The sequence below is a fragment of the Abrus precatorius genome, unplaced genomic scaffold (genome assembly GCF_003935025.1).
Source record: "Abrus precatorius isolate BTA unplaced genomic scaffold, Abrus_2018 Scaffold9, whole genome shotgun sequence".
NCBI classification, from domain to species: domain Eukaryota; kingdom Viridiplantae; phylum Streptophyta; class Magnoliopsida; order Fabales; family Fabaceae; genus Abrus; species Abrus precatorius.
In genome coordinates this window covers 7,709,159-7,730,248 of record NW_020874439.1, presented here as the reverse complement: position 1 = coordinate 7,730,248, position 21,090 = coordinate 7,709,159, and the positions used below count along the sequence as shown (strand labels likewise).

The window sequence follows — 21,090 nt, the reverse complement described above, 5'->3', positions numbered from 1 at the left end:
TTAGACTCTTGCTTTTGAAAGTGTGCAAACATTTTGGGGGTATTTTTGTCTAAGAAATAGAGAAATGGAATAACTGAGTAACGAAAGGATTTTCTTGCACACTTTCAGAAGTGGAGGGTATCCAGTTGCATACTTTTAAAAGTGAGAATTTAAATTGCACATGACCAAACGTATAGGGGAGTAAAATGGACTTTTCCCTAAATTTTAAGAACTATCCCTGCCCAAGGTAGAAGTCAAATGGAAAAACAGAAAGAAAAATCATAGCCCTCATGTCTCACTCCTGCTATATAACTAACCCTCCACTATTGATGCACCCAACTTCGAAAGAATCAGACCAACCTAAATGACCTGGTCTAGTCTAATTGACCTTTATCTCAGTCCCAACAAAAAATGGCAGCAAAAATGAATGCACTTCCAAACAGCAGCAGACCATACAAAGGATAAGCCACAGTGGATACAAGTGAAACAGTTCCTTGGAGTAATGAAATGAAGGCAGAGAGGGGTGAATTAAACAGAAAATGGCCACCAACCATCGCTATTATCATATCTGCCAAAAATTAAAAGGTGGCACAAAAACATGGCAGGACAGCTCAGTCCAAATAAAGAACGACGGTATCTTTACACAGAGGAAATCAACACTGGTTACTGCACAACAGGGCAATGGCTGCTAGAATTGAGCGGCAACAGAGGGAAGGACGGGTATTACACAGGAAAGAACTCAGGAAACAGTTGAATTATGATGTAGGTATTGTTTATGTAGACAACTACAAAGGAGAGTTCATGTTCTAGTTAGGTGGGGAATTAAGAGAGATCAAGGCAAGGAGTGACTTGAAATCTGGAATGGTGCAGACACACCCATATGTCAAGGACAGACTTACCAATGAAGTGATACTGCTCTTGATCTAGAGGCCAGAAAAGCCAGATGGAACCAAACTCCCTTGAGAATGTAATATCCAAGAGCAAGGTTTGATTAGAAAAGTGGCAATGAACCCCAAAGATCAACTAGAATGGACGAATAGACATTGTTGAGATCCCACATTGACTATAAGTATGGTCAAATAGGAGTAATAAAGGCTAAGGCGATCCTCACCTTATTCATCAAGAGATTGTAGAAAAAGTAACCAATCATGGAGGGGTGGTTATATTTATTAGAAGAGAGAGAAATTTTGTGGACTAATCACATGATTCTGTATGTATTCATAATGTTTCATGAAAAAAACGTTTGTACTAAAATCAATTTTTAACATAAATCTATCAGTAGATGACACAAAATACCTCAAGCAATGCACAAAACTGCTACTAGATAATATTTTCGTAGAGAAAAACAGAGCATAAAACAGAACCAAAATAGAAGTAGATTGAAGCAGAAAACTACAAACCAACAAGCATTAAGAAGTCAGATCAAAGAAGAAGAAGTGATAGATTGAAGATCCAACTTAACAGGAGTAAGCCTAAATATCTATGTAACAAGTTAGGCATAATTAACATCTGTAATCCAACTTGAAAGGAATTCTGATTACTATACTAAGCACATGTTTAATGTGCTTAGGTGTTAGTGTCTTTTAAACTACCTTCTAATACAGGGTACATCAATCAAAATTTCTGTACATATATACAATAACTGCACCCACACTGGGCAAGGTATTACAAAGTATTTCTTATCTTTATACTCAGAAAGCAAGGGATATAAAATAGGGCAAGCTTTGCAGTTTGCTCTTCTGAATTAATTGTAAAGATGCATAATAAAGGTAAGGAAAGAAGAAGGAACCTGTGATATACTCTCACTAAGAGTATTGAGGACTTGGAGGTAACTTCCCATTCCAATCAAAACAGATCTCAAGGAATGCTCTGACTCTGAGGTATCTGATGTTGACACATCTGACGTGGTCTCCAGTTCAGTGAAACTTACATCATATATGCCATCCATAATTCTTCTTAATTCTTGAGTTAGTTGAGACTCTGAGCGGCATTGCACCCTAACAGTTCTAAGTTTTGAAAGATCACTTAGTACTGGTGATATTTCACCTAAATTATAATTTTGCACATCAATAGAAACTAGAGATGATGACATGCAACCAAATCGGTCAATACGGGATACAACGTCCATGTTTGGAGACATCCAAGACCAAATGAGATATGGAAATACATCACGTGCTAGTCCTTCAAATCCACATAAACATATGTATCCAATGCTTTTGGATCTCACTATTGAAAAAGGAACTTTTTTAACAGCAGTATTTTCTGCTATTAGTGTTGTCAAGGATTCCATCTGTCCTATATCTTCTTCCAACTTGTCAATTTTTGAACAACCAGAAAGGATGAGAGTTTTCAAAGATTTCAACTTATAGATCACTCTTGGAAGATTATTAAGGCTTGTACAGTCCTTCAAATTTATCAGAACTAAACTGCGGAGATCTCCAATGGACTCATCTACCTTATGTAAACTTGGACAATCCTTGATAATAAGCCTTTCGAGATTTGGTAGCTTTGAAAAGTCAGGAGTGTTTGTAATGTACCTGGAATGACTGAGATTGAGGATTTTTAGCATGACTAGCAACTGCAAGAAGAGAATTTTTCATAAGAAAAATTAGTTGAAAACAGACAATGAAATGGTTGCAACAATTCATATTGTCACTAAATCATTTGAGATTTAAAGAAAATGTCATCTAACATACCTGGGGCTCTTTCCAAACTATTTTGAGAGTATTTCGCTTTAACTCAAAAACAACAAGATTTTGCTGATAAAAGCTTTTGGGTATGTACTTTGAAGTAAAACCTTGCCAATTGATCCATCTGAGCTGTCTAGAAATATATCCATAATCTCCCGTGAGTTGAACGTGATCAAGTTGTAACAATCTCAATCTCTTCATTTCCTTAAAAGCATGGGTTTCAAAGCAAACTCTACTATTTCCTTTCAACTTCAAAGCCAATCCCTTAATATCCTCTGTTCCCTGTAAAACAAAGAGCAGAGAAAAATTAGGAAAAAAGGGAGAGACAAATATTTGTTATTGACTCACTGTAAAGCAATACATAAAGCTCCACAGTAAGCACATTTGACAAGACAAACAAGTAGAACAGACTATATACAGAAAACAAAGGTTTATATTTATTAAAAGAACATAGGGAATGCTTGAAAGTTCAAAACTATGTACAGAGAAGGTTCTTACAGTATTTTCTCGCAATACATCAACTATATCCTCATGATCCCACAGTCGGCTACGCTTCTCAGGCTTCTCAGGTGAACTTTCACGAATAATTTCTCTTCCCATGTCTCGAAGCAAAGCATGCATTCCAAGTTTGTTATTCTTTTCCACTTTTATTAGGCTTCGCTCTATCAAGATTGTGATTCCAATTTCAGCATGAAGCCCACAACCATTTAGTATTTGTGTAACATAGACTCTGTCCTTGCCAATGAAGAAACAACAAATGTCAAGAAATATCTCCTTCTCTGTATGATTCTGTAAACCATCAAAGCTTATTTTTAGCTTCTCTTGTATTTGATCATCGGGAATTTTCTTTAATTTTTCCAACACACTTTTCCACTCTTTCTTCGTCCTTTCATACAAATAAGATCCAATGACTTCAAGAGCCAGGGGTAATCCTCCACAATAAGCAATAACACTTCTTGAGAGATTAATGAAGTCTTCTATTGGACTTGCTTCCCTAAAAGCATGCCAACTGAAAAGCTCAAGGGACTCATTTTCATCCATTTCCTTCATTTCATGGAAATAGTCAACTTTAAGGACACTGAGTAGACGTACATCTCTTGTTGTAACAATTATTACACTTCCTGGACTGATCCAGTTACGATTTCCGCAAAGTGAACTTAATTGCTCTGACTTATTCACATCATCAAGAACAAGAAGTGCCCTTTTGCTGCTAAGCATTTCCCTAATCATAGCTTTCCCCCTTCCAATGCCTTGCACCTTTATCTTTCTCATTTTAAGGACATCTGAGAGAAGTTGTTCTTGTAAATCAGTTTGTCCCCTATCTTTCTCCCAGACTTCTCTAATATTTTTAAGGAAACTTTTGTCAGTGAAATTGCGATGAATTTTATTGTAGATGGCTTTGGCAATAGTTGTTTTACCAATACCTCCCATTCCCCAGATGCCTACAACACAAACACTTGTTGATCTTGTTTCTAAAAATTGAATCACATCTTGCACACGTGATTCCAATCCAACTGGATAGTCTGTTATAGGCAAGTTTGAAATGTCTAGTTTTTCCAAGACAGCATTAACAATTTGATTCACTACCTTGTTCTCATTCCTGTAACAATAATTATTTCAAAAATAACAAAATGAGGGTAAGATCATAAAAGTGAAGAAGAAATGTAGTGTGTGCTTGGTCTATCTTAATCTAAATAAATAATTGTTTTTTACCAACTTTGAAAGAGTTTTTGAAAACAAATGGATTATTTTCACAAATGATCGTGCGCCAAACATGAACTTTACTTGAATAACTATACATATTATACTTACATATTATGCTTTTGTAAATGCTTTTAGTTGTTTTAATTTACTAGATAAGTATCCTAGTCAATAAATAATTCCTACGTTTTAGGAGTAATTTATTATCCCAGTTTGTTAAAATATTAGTTACATAGTTTCTATTTTATTTGAATTATTATGAATGTACCAATGCTATCGAATAAAGGTGAGTTTTTCCCATTCATTTTCTCGTAATTTTACTCATCATTGCTTCTCTATTTTGCAATTTTTTGGCATAAAGATCAACAAAGTGGTACCAAGATATGTCTTCTTACATACATGTGAAAATGAATGTTGAATCAAATTTTTCACAAGTTGCTCCTCTTATCTTTGATAGAGAAAACTATGATCTATGGGTTATCAAATGGACGCTAACATAGAGGCTTTGGATCTATGGGAATCTGTTGAAGAGGATTACAAGTTCTTCCACGGCCATACAATCCTACCATGACCCAGATAAAAATCATGTCTTTTGCTAGTGTTTTAACAACTATTTGTATGACTTTAAAAATAATAAAAACAATTTGATACTATCTAAAAGAAGAACATGTAGGAGATAAAAAGATTCGAAGTATGCAAGTGCTAAATTTGATGAGGGAATTTGAACTCCAAAGAAGGAGTTTGAAACAATTAAAAATAATCAAACAAGTTGCTTGACATAGCTAATAAGGTGAGATTATTAAGCATTGGTTTTCTGATTCTAGAAATGTAGAAAAAATTCATGTTGCAGTGCTGAAAAGATTTGAGGTCACAATTATCAGCTTAGAGAATATTAAGCACTTGTCCAAAATTTGTCTAATGCGTGCAGAGACAATATGAAGTTGTTGAGGGAGCCTTTAGTGTCACACATCATAAAGGTGCAAGATACAACAAGAAGAAAAATTGTATCTTCTATATGTCAAAAATATTTGGCTTCCTGTCTTCTTTGTTTCTATTAGTCTCTATATATAGTACAAACATACTTACCCCTAAATTAGGAATTCTAAATATATACAAATAATAGATTGATTCTATTCCTAATTAATACAACGCATAAGAGGAAACAAGAATAGTAACAAATAGGAATAACAGATTCCCTAATTAACATCCCCCCTCAAATTGATGCCGTTGATCAAGAAGCATCAATTTGCTAATGAGAAACTGGTGACAGGGACGAGGAACGGCTTTGGTAAATATATATGCAAGCTGAAGTTGCGAAGTGACATGAGGAAGAGAAATAACATGATCATCAAGAGCTTCACGAATGGAGTGGCAATCCACCTCAATATGTTTAGTACGCTTATGAAAAATTGGATTTGCAGCAATTTGAATGGCACTAGTGTTATCAGCATAAAGAGGGGTGGCATCATTCTAAGACTACCCACCAATTGCCGATATAGCAAAGGATCAGGCAAAAGATCACCTTCAACACGATGATATTTGACATTAACTTCGAGAGGGGTGTCCACAGGGGCAGCAGACTGAAGACCAGCTAGAGAAATTAAGTCTTCAGCATATTTATGCTGATTAAGAAAAATACCCTTGGAGGTGGAAGAAACCTCAAGACCCAAGAAGTAATGAAGACAACCAAGATCCTTCATATGAAAGGAAGCCTGGAGCTGCTGTTTAAGTTGTTGTATGGATGCCTGATCAGATCCTGTAATGACCATGTCGTCAACATAAATAAGGAGAAGAACAATGCCAGCTGTTATGTGATGAATGAATAAAGAGGAGTCATGTTGACTTTGTTTAAAAGAGAATCCAAGAAGAGTGGACCGAAATTTTTCAAACCATGCCCGCGGAGCTTTCTTTAAACCATATAAAGAACGGTTGAGCTTGCAGACACCTGTAGAAGAGGAGAACAAGCCCAGAGGAGGTGTCATATAGATATTCTCTGCCAAGTCACCATGAAGAAAGGCATTCTTCACATCCATTTGATGAAGGGACCATCCTTTGGAAGCTGCAATAGACAGGACAGTTCTAACAGTAGTCATTTTAGCAACAGGGGCAAATGTCTCATCATAGTCGACTCCATATTCTTGTTTGTTACCCAAAGCAACTAACCGGGCCTTGAAACGGTTCAGAGAGCCATCCGAATTCAACTTCACAGAGTACACCCATTTGCAACCAATCGGTTTAACATCAGGGGGACAAGGAACAATACCCCAAGTATAATTCTCCTAAAGCGCCTGCAACTCATCTTGCATTGCTTTAACCCAACGTGAGTCTTTAATAGCCTGTGAATAACATGTAGGAATAGAAATCCCAGATAACGTGGCAGTAAAAGAAGTAGGTTCAAACCCATACCAATCCGGGGGACGGTGAATGCGACTAGATCGGCGAGGTGCTATTGGCAGGGGGTCAGGCGATGGTTCAGTGTCGAGAGGGGGACAAACAGGCTTCCGTCTGACATACACATGGCCTGGTTTGAAGCATTCTACAGGAGGAGGAACTTCTGGAAATTGAGTGAAGGAGACAAAATCAGGAGAAGTAGAGGGACGACTGGAGAAAAAATACTGATGGTCAAAGAAAATCACATTCCTAGAGATGCGTAGGCGCTGGATAATGGCATCATAACACAAAAACCCTTTTTGAGTGGGAGCATAACCCATAAAGGCGCATTGCACAGATTAAGCACCGAGTTTATGACGCTCTAGAGGTGGCAAGTGGACAAAACATACACAACCAAACGTGTGAAGGTCATGATAACTCGGTTGTATATTGTAGAGACGAAAGAAAGGAGAATCAAGGTCCAGAACTTGTGACGGAAGTCGATTGATCAAGTATACAGCCGTAGATAGAGCTTCAACCCAGAATTGAGGTGGAACAGATGCTTGAAGAAGTAATGTGCGAGTGATATCAAGTAAGTGCAGATTCTTTCGCTCTGCAACACCATTTTGTTGAGGTGTATATGGACAAGAACGTTGGGAAATAATACCCTTTTGCTGTAAGAACTCCTGAAAGTTGTGAGAAATATATTCCCCGCCAGAGTCAGTACACAAGGTCTTGATGCATGTGTGAAACTGAGTTTCAATATATGCCAAAAACTTCTTGAACATGCAAAAGACCTCAGATTTCGAGCGGAGAAAGTATATCCATGTAAATCGGCTGTAATCATCAATAAATGTTACAAAGTATTTATACTTGTCATGAGATAAGACTGGTGACATAACCCAAACATCACTATGAATGAGATCAAAACATTTATCAGTATGATGAGCTGTAGTGGGAAAGGGAAGGGTTTTGCTTTTAGCAATTTTGCACACAGAACAATCAAAAGATGAATGAGGAAGGACCATTTTATTACTCAATAAACCACTTTTCAATAAATGAGACAAAACAGTAGAGTTTGGGTGTCCTAACTTTCTATGCCAATCGTCATATTTATGTGGGACGCCATTACATGCAAAAGACAAAAGATCAGGTAGTGAAAACTGAAGTGGAAACAATCTGCCAACTTTAGGTCCCCTCGCGATCACTTTCCCCGATACCTGATCCTGCACAAGACAACCAACCCGAGAGAAATGAACATTATAGTTGTTATCCACCAATTGGCCAACAGAAAGTAAATTCGAAACAAGTCCGAGAGATACAAACACATCCCGAAAGGAGGAATTAACGTCTCCAACAGTAGTAATAGGAAGAGTATTACCATCAGCAATTTGAATGTTTTGGGTGCCATTGTAAGTTTTAACATTGTGCAAAAATTCAGAGGAACCAGTCATGTGGTTGGAGGCCCCAGAATCAACAAACCAAGGTTGAGAGGCAACAGTGGTTTTACCTTGAATTTCCAAGGCAGACAGAGCGGATAGAACCATTTGTTGCACACTCTCTGGAGTCAAGGCACCATTAGCGGAAGGTGCAGGAGTAAAGGTCAAGGCTGCTGTAGTAGTAGTGGTATGAAAGCCCTGCACTGGTTTTGGTGCTGGTCTAGTAGGACATTCTGAGAGGATGTGACCACGTTGCTTACAATAATTGCAAAATTTCTTAGTGCAATTACGAGCAATATGGCCAAATTGCTTGCAGGAGTAGCATTGAACTTGGCTCATGTCACGACCCTTCCCCTTACTTTGAGCAGAGTAGGCAACAGAAAAAGTGTCTGAAACAGAGTTGTCACGTGTCATAGCTCCTTGAGTTAGGAGGCGTCGTTCCTCCCGAAGTAGTTCACCAAGACACACATCCAAAGAAGGGGCCGGAGACCGATTCAGCAGAGCAACACGCACAGCTTCAAATTCGGGTCGGAGCTTCATGAGAAATCGATCCCGCTTACTAGTGTCATAGACCTTTTGAACAGCAGCAAGCGAGTCTTTGGAAACATCAGCGTGTAAAATAGTCGAGTGGTCAGCCCATAGACTAAGGAAACCAGAATAATAGTCCTGAATAGAGAGATTTCCCTGGTGATAAGTGGCTATGTCAAGCTCTAGCTGAAAACGTTTAGCAGCATTATCCTGATTGTAAACGCGCTTGAGATAATCCCACATCTCTTTAGCAGTAGAAAAGGAACGCAGATTGTTAACCATTTGAGGTTCAATGGAACCTAAAATCCAAGTGATAATCTGGGCATCCTTTGTTTCCCATGCTCCAAATGCAACCGTAGCCTCCGGAGCAGTAGAGGACCCATCAATATGACCCCACAGTCCTTTCCCTTTCACGAACATCTTAAACTGAAATTCCCAAGCAGCATAGTTTTTGCCGGTAAAGCGGGCACAAAAATTCTCCGTAGCCATGGAAACTGAGAGTAAAGTCAGGCGCCCGTGCCCAAAAAGAAAAGGGGAACAAGAACCAGCAATCCAAGATGGAGAGGAACGAGAATGTCAAAACCCCAAGGCAAGACCCAAGGACCAAGAAGCAGGCACGAACCAGAAACCAGAAAGGTTCACGTCTCTGTTGACGAGACTCGTGATACCATGTCAAAAATATTTAGCTTCCTGTCTTCTTTGTTTCTATTAGTCTCTATATATAGTACAAACATACTTAACCCTAAATTAGGAATTCTAAATATATACAAATAATAGATTGATTCTATTCCTAATTAATACAACGCATAAGAGGAAACAAGAATAGTAACAAATAGGAATAACAGATTCCCTAATTAACACTATATGCTTGTGGAAAAAATGGTCAACCTCCTTTTAAATGTTGGAGGAGGTATGATGCACAATGCAATAAATGCAACTAATTAGACATGAAGATGTTATATGCAAGATAAAAATCAACACTAAGATTAAGAGGCTAAGATTGCAGATTAAGCGGAAGAGGATCATTTGTTTGTTACTACTCCCTTCTCAAACTAATCAAGTAAAAGTTGCTAATTGATAGTGGTTTCACTAATCACATACTCAACAACAAGGAACTTTTTTGAGATTTGATGTCGACTAACATCACCAAAGTCAAAATAGGCAATGTTGGTTCAATCCCAATCAAAGGAAAAGGACAATTGTAATAACAAGAAACTTTTCATGCAAAGAGAATATTTCTACAACTATTCATCCTAATATCATAAGGGCTGATAGTAAGTTTTCTCTTTTAACGCCTTTTGTAAGTGAAAGACATCTCAAGAATGCAAAAACAGTGGTTATATATTTCAAATGCACTTATAACTTAAGTATCAATTTCAATACGAGTGCAAAAAATTAAGTTGGTTGGTTTCTCTAATAATGTCTCAAGTGACTCAATTAATGATGTCAATAAATTTCTTAAAATGTAAAAAAATAGAGTTTGCAATTTATAAAACAAAAACAAGCGTTAACAATATGCTTTTGTATCTGCTTTTGATAGTTTTAGTTGATTATATAAGTACGCTAGTTAATAAATAGTTACTACATTCAGGTTAAATTTAGTTTGTTATCCAAATTTATTGAAATCTTAGTTACGCATTTAAATGTATCATTGCTGTTGAAAATTGAGTTTTTTTTCTCATTCATTCTCCTCCAAATTTTACACATTTTTAATTCTCTATTTTTTTAATTTTGTGCCAAATAAATCAACAACCAACAACAAAAAAAAAAGTCTTTGAAATTGACATTTGTCAATCATTCCAGTACCTACTACTAAGATCAATCAATTCGATCCCTCATTTTAATAACAAAAGTCATTCTAGTGCCAAACATTAATAGCCAAGTTATCTAATGTCACTAAATTTACGATAATTGTCAAACGAAATACTAAAATTGACTGATTTAGATAATACTCCATTGTGACCAAAGAAAAAAAGAAAGACAATACTCCGTCTAATCCTTTCTATAAGGAGTATTTAATTAAATTACAATAATCAATAAAAGTAGTTAAAGTTAGTTAATTTTTTTAAAAATAATATCATAACATGCCACTTTTATCCTCATTCAATATATCATTCAACTTAACTCCAATTCAATATTTACTCCGATTGATTTTAATTTAAATTCTCATCAACTTCATTTATCAAAGGCAAATAAAAAACGAAATACTTCATATAAACTATAAAGTTCCTTACAATAAGGACCACTCAAACCTTATAGAAAATTATCTTATAAAACAGCTCAAGACCCAATTGACTAATGATCCAATTTTACGAGTCAATAATTGATTCTTTCCCTTTTCTCTTTGAGAGAGAGTAATCGATGCTATACTTCACTCTACTTAGACAATTTGACTCAAATTTCAATTAACTGCAAGATGGATAGCAAATTAAGCAACTACTGCACAATGCTAAGCTCTTAACATTGAAATTCAAAGAAACAAGAATTGAAAGAGAGATTAAACTCACTTGCATTTCCTAACATCCCAACCAGCCAAATTCCCAGCTTCAGAAAACGCTCTCCTGCAAAGCTCGACGAAGTGAGACACTCTCGGGTATCGTGTCGCGTGTTCCTCCAACGCTTCTCCAAAGGGACCTCCGTGACGACGCACGTGCGAGGGGTCAACGTCATAAAACACGGGCAGAACCACCTGATCCAATCTTCGGTGACAGTCCATGATCTTCACCATTTCTTGAAGACACCAACTAGACTGCGCGTACGTTTTGGAGAAAACGACAATGCATATTCTAGAACCTTCTATTGCTCGCCATATTTCTGAAACCAACTGCGTTCCTCTTTCGATCGTCTCGTCGTCGAGGAAAGTGTTGACTCCGGCGTTACACAGCGCCGCGTAGAGATGAGAAACGAAGTTCCTGCGCGTGTCTTCTCCTCGGAAATTGAGGAACACGTCGTGGATCCACTGAGAGTTAGATGAAGAAGACATAATGGAGTGTGATGAGTAAAATAAATTTGAGTGAAGTTACTAACAGGTTATGCTAATACTGAATTCGTTGTTATTCGTTTACTTTGGACCGAAAGTGTGAAATAAACACGCAAGGAGTTTAAAGTGTGATTCCGTCAATACGCGCAAACGCGTCGTTAAGAGTAATTTTTCTTTATTGGTCAAGTTCCTTAGAACAAGGTAGATTCTTGTCAAGTTCACTGTTTTGGAACCTTCTTCACAACTTGAGCTTTCTATATGATAAATTACACTTTCTCCTGTGTAAATTTGCACCTTTTCAATATGATTTTTGTTTTCCTTAACCTTACTATATAATTTTACTCCTAATATAAAATATATAAATCTACAATTAGGAAAATATGTAATATATCCTTTTGCCTAAATTATAAGCCATGGATCTAATTGACCAATAAAATGGACTTTTAAAAATAAATTACGAATATCATTTTGTTGCATTTTCCATTTTCGAATATCTTACACTAAAATCAGAATAATACCCCTGATGAGACTTGCAGGCTTTACAATTGGCAGTGCTTGTTCCTCAACTATAAAAATACTAATTAATGAGACATACTGGTCTTACTAGAATAACTGCAAACATTACTGTTCACATTAAAAATTCCCTCAGAAATAATTTATTAAATATTTTCTTCTGCACAAAGATCAAATTGCAATAACATCCAGCAATCTTCTCTGGACGTGCATTTTACTATCGTCTTGTTATAAATTTATCCATCAATTTCCTAAGTATCAAGAGGGTGGCAATCTAAATTTAAGGTACTACCTAGTGATCTGATAACCCTAAAGATCTTTAATTGACAATAAAATGTAATTTAGCGGTAAAAAAATTTTACTAATAGGTATTGATAGAGAAGTTACTCCAAATTTGTGCTCAAAGTTACCAAAAAACTTTTTAGCAGTTGTGTAACCTTGTTTCGTCAATCAATCATGAGGTCCAGAATAATGAGAATTGAATTCTTGACAAGGTTTTCCGAACCTTATTAGTTGAAAAAAACAATAACATGAATTCTCTTTTATATGTGTGTGTGTGGGGAAACATTGTCCCCCGTCCCTCTCAGAAAAATACTTCAACAAGATTACATAGTAAACATTTAGATTCTATATGATTACAATGGTATTACCAATGAAAAATTGTTGAAACCCTTGTTCTAGTTCAAGCACAAACATACTCCCATTTTCTTTTTAAGTATTGTAGAGATATTTTTCTTTGGCTTCTTTGATGGCTCCATTTGGACGGTAACGGGTGGCTCCATTATTACATTAGGTGATGATTGCGCACTCACTTTAGGTGATGGCTCAATTTCCACATTGATTGATGGCTCCATTTTCATTGTAAATGACTGACCATATATTAGATAGATAGCTGTTTTCTTGACAGTACTTCCATGTCCAGAAGCTACAAAAATCTCCACATTGTCACCAGGTCCTAGATTTGATATTACGCCCTGCCAATCTTCATCATTAAAGGATATTGTTGTTGCTTGCTTGTATATCTGAATGGTACACTTTGTGTAATTAATGATGAAGACACTAGTAAGACTTTCAGTTGCCATGATTTCAAGGGTTGATGGGTAAACAACACACAAAGTAATTCCCTTCATGCGACAATCACTATCATGTGGAACTTGAAAAGGTATTGAATTTCCTTCCCCTATATACCCCAACCAATAAGGATAATTATCACATGGAAGGAAAACATCACTCAAACTTTGAGTTCTCAAGCCCTGTATCATGAAACAAAAGAGAACTTAGTTATTTTTGTAATTATGCTTTTCAAATGGGCATTTTGTGCGAATATAGTGTCTATTTCAGAAGATAAGTGTACTACATAAAAAAAAATATGCAATGAAACAGACTGAAATGAATTCGTCAATAGTTTTTAAATGCTCCCAAAAACAACAGAAATAAGGAGATAAATCTAACTCTAGTCTTAAATGTACTTACAAGTGACATATTAAATATTACCCCTAAGTGCATGTTCCTTGCGGATGACTTAGTTTTGGTTAAAGATTCAAAACGAAGAGGTTAATGCTAAACTTAAGTTATATAGAGAGATTTTAGAATCTAAGAGTTTTCGCTTAAGCAGAAGCAAGACAGAATATATGTATTATAAGTTTAGCAAAAAAACAAGATGTGGATCATGCTTTGGAAGTTAAAATTGAAGATGATATTATATTATAAATTTTTAGATTTATGTACTTGGGATTGATTATATTGAATGATGAAAAAATTAATGATGTTATTCATAAAATACAAGCTGGGTGATTAAAGTGGAGAAAGACACCATAAGTTGTTTGTTATTATAAAGTACCTATCAAGCTGAAAGGAAACTTTATCACATTGCAATACAACAAGCTATCCTATATGGTAGTAAATGCTTGGTCTTAAAAGAAAAACATGAGAAAAAAGTAGAATTGTCAGAAATGAGAGTGTTAAGGTAGATGACTAATCACATGAGAAAAGACAAAAAATAAATGATAGTAGACGAGAAAATATTGAAGTATCACCTATAGTGAAAAAAGATAACTAAATATCGTCTAAGATGGTTTGATTATGTGCAAAGAAGACGTTTCAAGACACTTGTGAGAAGAGTGGATGTTATGACTTTTAGTTAGATAAAAAAGGGAAGATATAGATCTAAAATAATCTTAGAAAAGGTTATCAAAATAGATATTTTGATTAATAATATTATTTCTAAAAATTTAATTTTTGATTGACATCAAATGGTGTAGTGTGATTCGTGTAACTGATCTCATCTAATGGTATAAAGCTTAATTGTTGTTGTATTTGTATTCAAATAAAAGTTGTGAAACTCTTACCAAAAGAAAAAGTTGTAAAACTGATGTCATAAAAGTCTTTCAGACTGTAATGAGATGATGGATGGTTCTTGCACTAATACATACTTTTGTACTTCTTTTCAACTTTAGTATGCTCTTTATGATCTCCACTAATAAAATAGTTACATCATCATCATCATCCCGGTTAAGCTGATGTTCTTTGCTAACTAGCCCTGCTTTTCCTCAGCTGGTAGGTGCTCTTACATATTGCATCATTAATTTCAAGTTTTTACATCTCTTATGTTGTGAATAAAATCTACAGCTGGGAGGTGCTCTTACCTCATTTATTGTGTGATCTTAGTGTTGAATTGGCTGAATTTCAACTTTTTTATGTATTCTGATGTTAACACTTTTTATTTCACTAGTTATTTCAACTTAATATAATGCTCATATTAAGAACTTGGAAAATTATTTTTACTTTGTTCACGTTAAGAATCATTTTCATTATATAATTGCCATTAATGAATATACATATTTTTGCCAAGTAAATACTATTTCATGTTCTTTAGAATTGAACAGTAAATGTAAGACACACACTCACAAAGCAGAGAGAGAGAGAGAGAGAGAGAGAGAACCTCTGATATGCTCTTGCTAAGCATATCGATGACTTGGTGGTAGCTTCCCATTCCAATCAAATCAAATACCATAGGATTTTCTGAAGTTTGTGATGCAATCGTTGAACCCAATTTAGCAAAATTTGTGTTGCATAAATCATCCAGAATTCTTCTTAATTCTTGAGTTAGTTGAAAATCTGAGTCGCATTGCACACAAATACTTCTAAGTTTTGAAAATTCACTAAGCTTTGATAATAGCTTACCCAAATTATTTTCCTTAATATCCATAGAGACTACAGATGTTGACATGCTCCCAAAAGGTTGAATACTGGGTACAAAATTTGTTGTTGGCGACATCCACGACCATATGAGGGTAGGAAAGACATTGCGTGCTAATCCTTCATATCCACAAAGGGATATGTATCCGATCCTTTTGGATCTCACTATAGAAAAGGGCACTTGTTTCAGACTAGTATTATCTGCAATTAGAGTTGTTAAGGATTCCATTTGCTCTATGTCTTCTTCTAACTTGTCAATCTTTGAACAACCAGAAAGGATAAGTGTTTTTAAAGACTTCAACTTGTAGATAATAATTGGGAGATTCCCAAGGCATGTACAACCCTTCAAATTTAAGAGAGAAAGATTACTTAGATCTCCAATGGATTGGTGTACCTCATACAAGCTTGGACAATTTTTGAGGATGAGCTTCTCAAGATTCGGAAGTTTTGAAAAATCAGGGGTCTTTGATAAATTCATGGAATGACTAAGATTAAGAAATTTTAGCCTCTCCAACAACTGCAAGAGAGATTTTTGTTTTGTTAAGAAAGAAAGATTAGCAAAGTAGATGGTGGAAGCAACTGATATTGTCACCATAGAAATATTTTTGTAATATATACCTGGGGCTCCTTCCATACTAGTTTAAGATAACTGTGTCTTATGTCAATTGCAACTACATTTCCCTGATAAAAGTTGTCAGGTAGGTATTTTAGTGAAAATCCATGCCAATAGACCCATCTCATGTGTTTGGGAAGATGCCCATAATCTCCAACAAGCTGGACACGATCAAGTAGCAAAAGTCTTAACCTCTTCATGTCCTCAAATGTGTTGGTAGTGAAGCAACCTCTGCTAGTTATTTGAAACTTCAAAGCCAATCCCTCAATGGCTCTTGTTCCCTACGGAAAAAAGTACATTAAAATTAGAAATAAAATCAAACCTTTGTTATTTTCACAGTAGAAAGCTAATAAGTAAAACGCAAAATTTGTTCCCCAAGCATACATCTAATGCACATTCAAAGACAAACAATTTTAGAAGTGAAAATTTAGAATCTCTTGGTTTTTTAGCCGAAATTAAAGTAAGGAAAAACAGTATAAATCAGAAAATAAAAACAAAAGGTGTTTTTGTGGTCTTGACAAGACATCGAGGATGATCAGAAGCTCTAAAATAGGAAGAAGAGAAAGTCCTACGGTGTGTTCTGTCAATACATCATAGACATCATCATGAAACCATAATCGACTGCGCTTCTCTGGTTCTACTGGTGAACTTTGACGAATAATTTCTCTTCCCATGTCTCGTACCAAATCATGAATTGCTAGTTTGTTGTTCTTTACAACTTTTATGAGACTCCTTTCTACTAAGACGGTTATTCCAATATCAGCATGAAGTCCACAACCATTTAGTATCTCTGTAACATAGGCTCTGTCCTTGCCGATAAAGAAGCAGCATATGTCAAGAAATATGTCCTTCTCCATATAATCCGTTAAACCATCAAAGCTTATTTTTAATTTCTCTTGTATTCTATCATTGGGTATCCTTTTTAGTTTTGATAATACACTTTGCCACTCTTCTTCTTTCCTTTTGTACAAGTAAGATCCAAGAACTTCAAGAGCTAGTGGTAGTCCTCCACAGTAGGCAATTACTTGTTCTGAGAGAGCAAGGAAGCCTTTTATTGGATTCGCTTCCCTGAAAGCATGCCAACTGAAAAGCTCAAGGGACTCGCTTCCATTCATTTCCTCCACTCCATATACATAGTCAACTTCAAGGACATTGAGTAGACGTACATCTCTGGTTGTAATGATTATTACACTTTCTGGACCCACCACATTACGATTTCCACATAGTGCATCTAATTGTTCAAACTTATTCACATCATCAAGTACAACAAGTACTTTTTTTGTGCAAAGCGTTTCCTTGATCATAGCTTTTCCCCAATCAATGCTATGCACCTTCATCTTTCTTGTTTTAAGGATATCTGAAAGAAGCTGTGCTTGTAAATCAATCTGGCCCCACTCTTTTTCCCAAACTTCTCTAATATTTTCAATGAAACTTTTATCATTGAATTCATGCCTCATTTCGTTGAAAATGGATTTGGCTATGGTTGTTTTGCCAATCCCTCCCATTCCCCAAATCCCAAATACACAAGCTCCTTTCTTTTTCTTTCTTAGAAAGTCAATCACATGTTGAACCCGAGATTCTAATCCAACTGGAAAGTCTGTAATAGACAAGTATGTTCTGTCTAGTCTTTTCAAAACCGCATCAACAATTTCCTTCACAACACGGTTATCATTTCTGCAACGATAAATAAAACGAAAAGACCAAGGGCCAAATTATCAAACATTGTAAGCCTAAAATCAAGAATAAAAAAGGCAGTGACATAAAGTCTTAGACAGTGTTTAACTCTAACTAATGAATGCCCTGTACAAGTAAAATAGAGAAGTCATAACTTGCAAGTGTGAGTGGTTTTTGGAAATAAGAGAATAAAAACATACATGCAATTTCTCACATCCCAACCACCCAAATTTGCAACTTGGTTCAGCGCTTTCTTCCATAGTTCTTCCCGATGGTCTCCAATATCTTGAGTGTAAAAACTCTTAAAAGAAATATAAGTGCTATCACGTAAAAACGACGGGATGATATCGTAAAATACGGGCAAAATGACTTGACCTCTAAGTGCACGGCAATTCACGATTTTGACAAGTTCATCAAGACACCAACTAGATTGAATATAATTTTGGGAGAAAACGACAATGGATATCTGAGACCCTTCTATTGCTCGGAATAGTTCAAATTTAAGCTCATTTCCCTTAGGAAGCTTCTCATCATCCAGGAAAGTGTTGATTCCAGCATTTGCAAGCGCAGAATAGAGATGTGAAACGAAACTCTTTCGAGTGTCTTCTCCCCTGAAATTGATGAAAACGTCGTATATCCATTGGGGTTTCGACTTTGATGACGATGAAGAAGAAGACATTGATTTAATTCAATAAAAGAAAACGAATTGAACAATTAGAAGACAAAGCAAAATGCAAAAATCCAAAGATGGAATAATCTCACTCTGCTCTTTTCAGTTAAATCATTGCTGCCACCACTTTTGTATTACCGCTTACACGATAAGAAAGTGCAAGCCAGCTTCGCTCCTTAGCTTTACATTAAACTAGTTGCAAATTGCAATGTACGGTATTCATTCTTATAATCATATTTTATAATTAATTCCACATTATAAATACGTACATTGCAACGGTCAAAAAAGTAGATACTAGTTTTTCATTGTAAAGCTAGCAGCTTTATGTTAAACTAGTATCTACTGTAATTAAGATTATAATAACAAAAAAATTAAGATTATTTGTAATGAACTTATTTATAAAGTGATAAAATATGAGATTATTTATTAAGAAATTTTATAGGTTAAATCTATAATATACTTTTAGCAAAACAAATATTTTCGTCTTTCAATTTTATTTTAATTTTTTAACTTTTAAAACATTTCAAATATATCATTTTTCCTTAAAAATATTAATTTCTTTGTCTTTTTTCGTTATATGTATTATTCACACACTGTTGAGGACTTTGACTTCTGGTTTTATCACATAACTGTCGCTATTGACAAATCCAAGGAGACGAAGAAAATTTTGGTGAAAGAATTGCATGGCTCACTAGAGGCACATGAGTAAAGACTCAATGAGAGAAATGTTAGAAAGGTCTCAGAATCGGCCTTGTAGGCAAAAATTAGTAGAAAGAATGATGGTGATTATAACAAGAATAAGAATAGTAAAGGAAAGTGAAAGAAAGGAAGAAATTGGAGTTATGGATCTAACCAAGAAGGTAGTGATCCAAAGTCAGATGATTCCAATAGTGATGACATGTTAGACGAATCTAATGACAGGAGTGGACCTCAAGATAAAGGTTAAAAGAAAAGATTTGGCAAGAAGAATGAGTGGTACTATGCCTGCCAAAGATAGGATGATTTTGCATGTGAATGCAAAAGTGGAAAAGGTGTACAAGGAAGGGACGATGAAGTTCAGCTAGCTTCTAAAGAGGACTTAGATTTTGATCATGTTCTTTTCAATGGTGACCCCTGCATTAGAAAGTAGTAGTCGTGAAAAAGAGTGATGGTACCTTGACACTCAATGTTCCAATCATATAAGAAGAAATAAATAATGAATAGTAAATATTGTAAATAGAAATGTGAAAGAGGCAGTAACAACAACTATCTATATTCTTAATAGATATCTTACAAGGAGGTCGAAAGAGGTTACTCTTGAAGAGGCTAGGGAGAACTAATGGTCATGTTGGGGTATCATGCAATAGGTGCTTAGTTAGAAAATGATACAAATGTTTAGAATAGTAGTTTAGAACAATATTAGGAACAATTTAGGAAAAATTATTTGTACCCTCTACTTATAAGATAATTTTAGATATCATAGTTCTAAAATATTTAAATATTATAATATTAAACAACCCAAACAAAATGGTAGAGGATACTTATAAATAGGCATGCTATCTCATTGTAAATGTCAATAAGAAGTAAGCAAGCTATCAATTCTCCATATCTTAAATGTATTAATTAAAATTCTTCAACTATCATATTTCAACTATTCCAACTAACATATTTCAACTATTTTACTCACTACCTACATTAAGTACCATCAATGGAATTAGAGCTACATTCAGTCATCTACTGGGCGTAAAAATATTATCATACTATTCCAAAATTAAAATAAACCACTTTCAAAAAAAAATTTAACCCATGCCTAGCACTACACAACCATTATCTCTCCTTGTCCCCATCTTCAATGGTGAAAATTAAGATTTTTGGAGCACAAAAACGAAGACATATATTCACCTTCCAAGATTTGTGGGATATTGTAAAAGAAGGATTCACTATTTCAACTAATATCTTATATTTTACTACAACTCAAAGAAAAGAACTAAAGGAAAATAAACAAAAAGATTTGAAGGCTTTATTTGCTTTACAACAAGTTGTGACTGATACATTTTTTAAAAAAAATAATAGGTGCTACAACAACTAAAGAAGCATAGAGCACACTGCAAGAGGAGTTTAAAGGAAGCGAAAAGGTACGTATTGTAAAACTCCAAACTCTACAACAAGAGTTTGAATTATTATAAATGAAAAAGTTTAAAATTGTAAAGGATTACTATTTTAAAATAAAAGAAATAGTTAACCAAATGAGAGCTTACGGGAAAATATTCTTGACAAGAGAGTTGTTGAAAAAATAATAATAATTGTTCCCCGTGAATATGATTCAATTGTGACAATTATTGAGCAAACAAAGGATCTATCTACTCTATCAGTGATAAAGTTGGTAGGGCCCTTTGAACCTTATGAGCAAAGGTTAAAAAGACATGGTGAGGACTCAATTGAAAATGCCTTTCAATTAAAACTCAAATTACGGTATTAGAATAAAGGGGATAAAGGAAGAAAGAACAATGGAGAAACTTCTAGAAACAAAGATAATTTTAGAAATTTCTCTAGAAACAATCAAGATAAATATCCTACATTAATAAATCCAGATTTTAATATGTTTTTAATTAGTTTTCTATGTTATTTTTTTTTTTATAGAAAAAGTTAATTTGAAAATTGAAAACTGCACAAAAATATGTAGTTATTCAATAAAGTTAATTTTTGTCTTTAGTAACTTAAATTGTTTGGATTTAATAGAATTATGATGTAATTTT

General features: G+C 35.0%; 1 protein-coding gene across 1 annotated transcript; it reads right to left on the bottom strand.

The window, feature by feature from the left end:
• Positions 1–1,723: 1,723 nt before the first annotated feature.
• On the bottom strand, positions 1,724–18,364 carry LOC113850721. The gene is given in 12 exon segments (XM_027481276.1): positions 1,724–2,055; positions 2,118–2,160; positions 2,162–2,525; positions 2,686–2,951; positions 3,168–3,795; positions 3,841–4,269; positions 11,215–11,689; positions 12,889–13,476; positions 15,108–15,915; positions 16,017–16,284; positions 16,531–17,685; positions 17,886–18,364. Coding segments are annotated over 12 exon segments (5,835 nt in total).
• Between the last annotated feature and the right edge of the window lie 2,726 nt (positions 18,365–21,090).